The sequence below is a fragment of the Leuresthes tenuis genome, unplaced genomic scaffold, assembly GCF_036924035.1.
Source record: "Leuresthes tenuis unplaced genomic scaffold, fLeuTen1.0.hap1 SCAF_7, whole genome shotgun sequence".
NCBI lineage: Eukaryota > Metazoa > Chordata > Actinopteri > Atheriniformes > Atherinopsidae > Leuresthes > Leuresthes tenuis.
In genome coordinates, this window is record NW_027325361.1 from 545,001 (window position 1) to 550,000 (window position 5,000).

The 5,000-nt window shown below is 48.5% G+C and overlaps 1 protein-coding gene across 4 annotated transcripts in view; it reads right to left on the reverse strand.

The window, feature by feature from the left end:
• The window catches only part of nfia (nuclear factor I/A), a 174,195-nt gene that overhangs the window by 51,963 nt on the left and 117,232 nt on the right, over positions 1–5,000 (reverse strand). For all 4 annotated transcript variants that reach the window (XM_072388847.1, XM_072388846.1, XM_072388848.1 and 1 more), the window contains exon 4: positions 3,618–3,692. In XM_072388847.1, the coding sequence (XP_072244948.1) occupies positions 3,618–3,692 (75 nt within the window). The remainder of the gene's footprint in view (positions 1–3,617; positions 3,693–5,000) is intronic.

The following is a 5,000-nucleotide window of genomic DNA, read 5'->3' on the forward strand; positions in this document are numbered from 1 at the left end:
CACAATGCAACACACACAAACACAGGCCGGGAAGAAAGGGTGTGTGCGTGAATACATTTGTGTCTGTCTGACTGTGTCTTTGTGTGGAAACATGTGTGTGTGAGAGTGTGTGCTGCAGCAGCAAAGCAGCCACACACTTTGCTTCATGTTGCTCACATTACAAAAATTAAACGTGGCCGAGGCTGGAAACTTTATCTGGTTTATAGTATCTCACAGACCGACAGCTCTGCTCCAGCTGAGCACGTTTTTAGAGATTCTAATCAAGTAAATTCACTTTCATTTGTCTGAAAACCCAAAGTTGCTCATTGATCTGCAGCTTTAACCCTTTCACGGGCCGGTCTGAGTGCGGCACGCCGCAGGGCGCCGGCACGCCGCAGTTCAGAGGTTAGTTCTGTGTTTTGTTGACGTCTTTAACAGCAACGCACCTGAAGCGTTCTGTTGTCGGTCTGTTCACATCTCATCACCTTCCTGAGGGAAGGAACCTGATCTCTGTTCTAATTTAGGATTCCTCTGTCACTCCCTTTGTTTTTGTACGATCTTCCATGTCAATCTGACCCATTAACCTGGTTCCCAATGATAAAAAACTAATGAAATGACGTGACTCAGCAGCTGTTTACGAACAATGAACTCAGAGACTGACCGGCGTCCTCTGAGCGGTGATTTAATATAATATAAATATAAATATATATAATATTCCAGATGTTCCCAGAGATAAAAGTCATGTCTGAAGAGCAGCTCTCTCCATTCTCCTCTGGTGGATGTCCACCACAGCTGTTGTTTTTCCCTCCTCCAGGTTTGTTTCCTGTTTGAACAACTACTTCTTCTACTGAATTACAACCACGAACAACGTAGCCTACAGCGCCCCCAAGTGGTGACTCAGTACAGCCGAGTTTATCCACTTTAAACTATTCATGGAAACATGTTTCGGCCCGATGAGGATTTCAGCTTCTGTACAGCGAGCTTAAAGGGCCACAGAAGCCTGAATATCAAGCAGTGTGAGAACGAGCAGCAGTTAGCTCACATCTGGACTCACAGCCAGCTGTTTAACCCAGTTCAGACTCAGTAACCTGCGACAGGAGGGTGGAGGGGTGGTGGTGTAACCTCAGGAAGGTCACCTGATAGACAGAGGCGTGTGCTCCAGCTGGTTTATTGTATCTGTGGATCTACTTTTATTATCAGACACAGTTCACTTGCTGTTCTGATCAATAAAGCTTCTTGTTCTGGTTTAGAAAACATAAAGTTTCACAGCAGTGATGAATCAATCCCAAGGAAGTGTTCATCAGGAAAACATCTCGCAGCTGTTTTTAAAGCTGAGCAGAGAGCTGTTAGAGCTGTTCCTGCAGCCAGGTCTCTGCCTGATATTCCTGCTGTGTCCTCATCAGGGCTCCGAGCTCGTCCATTTTATCCACCAGAGATCTCACATTTCCCCTGATGATTAAAGGAAGAAATGCTTTAAACTTCCTCCATTTTGTTCCTGCTCTGCAACCCAGACGTCTCCTCTTGATTTGGGGTTTTATTCCAGGCGCTACTTGGCTAACAACTCTCCTGTTACCATGGTTACGTATCATAACAGATACTAAACAGAGTTCCCAGCAGAAGTCCTTCCAAACCAGCATAGAAACATGTTTCAGCTGAAGAAGATGCTGAAACGACGAAGGGTTTTCCGAGCTGCTGCAGCAGGCTGCCACCAGGGCGGCGCTGTTCCTAACTCATCATTCTTATGAAGACGAATAACAGTTTAATGTTTTTACAAGTTAAGATCAAAACTTGGCAGGTGAACCCTGTTAGTGTGTGGGTGGATGTTTGTGTGTGTGCTGACAGGCACTTTACATCCTATTGTTAGCGGTGGGCGATCGACATATAGATCCACTGCTCTGTCGCTCTCTCTCCTGTCGGCACTTTTAAAGGTCACGCTCGCCACTCTTTGTCTCTCTCCCTGGATATTACAGGAGCTCAGGCGGAGGCGGCTGATTGGTTGCAGCTGATGATGAAGTTTCCATGCCTTCATCTTCATCAACAGTTTCCAGGTCATAATTCCAAACTTTTCCAGGTTCACTCATTTTTTCAGACTTCTGACCACATACATCCAGCTGTTACACTCTGAAAGTGTTATGTAACGCTGTTATCCTTCCAAAAGCTGTAGTTCTGGGAACTAACTCATAAAAATCAGATAAAAGTCAAGCAAAATGTTTCCTGTCCAGCAGCTTTCAGGATAAACATCACAAATAGCTTCAAACAAAAAGCTGGAACATAAATTACAAAGTTTAAAAAGTTGAGTTTTTAGCTGCTTTTTAGCAGAGTCCACAGATCTCGGGCCCTGAAAACATGACCCTGGGCCCTGAAAACATGACCTCAGGCCCTGAAAACATGACCCTGGGCCCTGAAAACATGACCCTGGGCCCTGAAAACATGACCTCGGGCCCTGAAAACATGACCTCAGGCCCTGAAAACATGACCTCGGGCCCTGCTCACATGGCCTCGGGCCCTGAAAACATGACCCTGGGCCCTGAAAACATGACCCTGGGCCCTGCTCACATGGCCTCGGGCCCTGAAAACATGACCCTGGGCCCTGAAAACATGACCCTGGGCCCTGAAAACATGACCTCGGGCCCTGAAAACATGACCTCAGGCCCTGAAAACATGACCTCGGGCCCTGCTCACATGGCCTCGGGCCCTGAAAACATGACCCTGGCCCTGAAAACATGACCCTGGGCCCTGCTCACATGGCCTCGGGCCCTGAAAACATGACCCTGGGCCCTGAAAACATGACCCTGGGCCCTGAAAACATGACCCTGGGCCCTGAAAACATGACCCTGGGCCCTGCTCACATGGCCTCGGGCCCTGCTCACATGGCCTCGGGCCCTGAAAACATGACCCTGGGCCCTGAAAACATGACCCTGGGCCCTGAAAACATGACCCTGGGCCCTGAAAACATGACCCTGGGCCCTGCTCACATGACCCTGGGCCCTGCTCACATGGCCTCGGGCCCTGAAAACATGACCCTGGGCCCTGAAAACATGACCCTGGGCCCTGAAAACATGACCTCGGGCCCTGAAAACATGACCTCAGGCCCTGAAAACATGACCTCGGGCCCTGCTCACATGGCCTCGGGCCCTGAAAACATGACCCTGGGCCCTGAAAACATGACCCTGGGCCCTGAAAACATGACCCTGGGCCCTGAAAACATGACCCTGGGCCCTGAAAACATGACCCTGGGCCCTGCTCACATGACCTCGGGCCCTGCTCACATGGCCTCGGGCCCTGAAAACATGACCTCAGGCCCTGAAAACATGACCTCGGGCCCTGCTCACATGACCCTGGCCCTGAAAACATGACCTCGGGCCCTGCTCACATGACCTCGGGCCCTGAAAACATGACCTCAGGCCCTGAAAACATGACCCTGGGCCCTGCTCACATGGCCTCGGGCCCTGCTCACATGACCCTGGCCCTGAAAACATGACCTCGGGCCCTGCTCACATGGCCTCGGGCCCTGCTCACATGGCCTCGGGCCCTGATAATTTCAACATTACAGATTTAATCACGGCCCATCGCAGGCGAACGATTCATCTGACTGCACCGCTGCGTCCGATCAGATAGAAACAAAGATAAAAACTTACTCTGTGACACTCGTACGAGTTCAGCCACTGTGAAAACTCCAGGTGTGACGAAGCTGTCCTGAAAGCCCAGGTGACCTGAGGAAGAGGAGCACAGTTAGAGGAACTGCTGTGATATCAGATCCATCAGAGAGAACCAAGAGGACACATCTGTACACATCTGTGTTGTATATTTCAGTCTGTTTTCCCATCAGTTACACATCATTTTACTTTAAAAAGCATTTTTCTGTCTTCCTTCATGATCATTTCTTGTTCTCTGTATTTACTGACTGTAGATGTTCTGGTTCACGCTGTCACCTCACAGAAAGAAGCTTCCTGATGTTTTCTGTGTGGGTTTTCTTCCTCCCACAGACCAGAATCCAACTGCAGGTGATGAGCTTCTCTGTGTCTGCGTCGGGCTTCAGGACAAACTGCACACCATGCTGAGATATGCCAAGTTTTCAGCTAATAGCTCTTTGGGAATCACCTTGTTGCTGCAGAAATCCTATTTTCTGTCTGTCAAACTGTGTTTTCTTTGCTGTTTTTCATAGATGCAGCTAAAGAAATGGGAACAAATGATGTGTCTTTGGGACAGGCTGCTGGTAACAAAGAGCCTAAAGATCCAGTTTAAAATGGCTTCTTTGCTAAGTTGTCTGTTCTGTGTCGACACAACACTGGTTCATCCCTTGAGTTAGGAGCCTTTTTTCTGCCTGAATGGGTCAAAGGTCAGAGATAAGTGGCTGAACAAAGAAAAAACACATTCCTCTGAAAATGCTCAGGAACAAGGACTGAAGATGAGGCAAAAAGCAGAAAAACTGTGAAAGAGCTTCAAAAAGCTGCAGAACAGGAAGCAGCTGCAGAGATTCACTGAAACATGTTCAAACGTGAACTTAAACCCAGAATCTGAGGCAGAAACAGAGTTTTTTCTCAGTTCTCAGCAGCTTTAAAGTGAATCTCTGGTCTGAGCTCCTTTATTCTCCAACACAGCCTGAACCCTCTGAGACCAGCTTTCTGTCATTTCTTTAAGGAGTCTTCAGGAATAGTTCTCCAGGCTTCTTGAAGGACATCCCAAAGCTCTTCTTTGGATGTGGGCTGCCTTTTGTTCCGTTCTCTGTCAGATGATCCCACACTGCTTCAATAATGTTGAGGTCCGGGCTCTGGGGAGGATTCATCCCTCCATAAGACCTGTTGCCACTGATTTTCAGTCCACTTCTTGTGTCATTTGGCACAGCTCAGCCTTTTCTCCCTGTTTCCCTTCCTTAAGAACGGCTTCTTGACAGCCACCCTTCCATGGAGCCCATTTCTGATGAGGCTTGGGCCAACAGTAGATGGATCAGCTGAAGGTCCAGATGCATCTCTCAGGTCCTGTCAGGTCACAGCTGGATTTTTTCCTCTTTCTTAAGGACA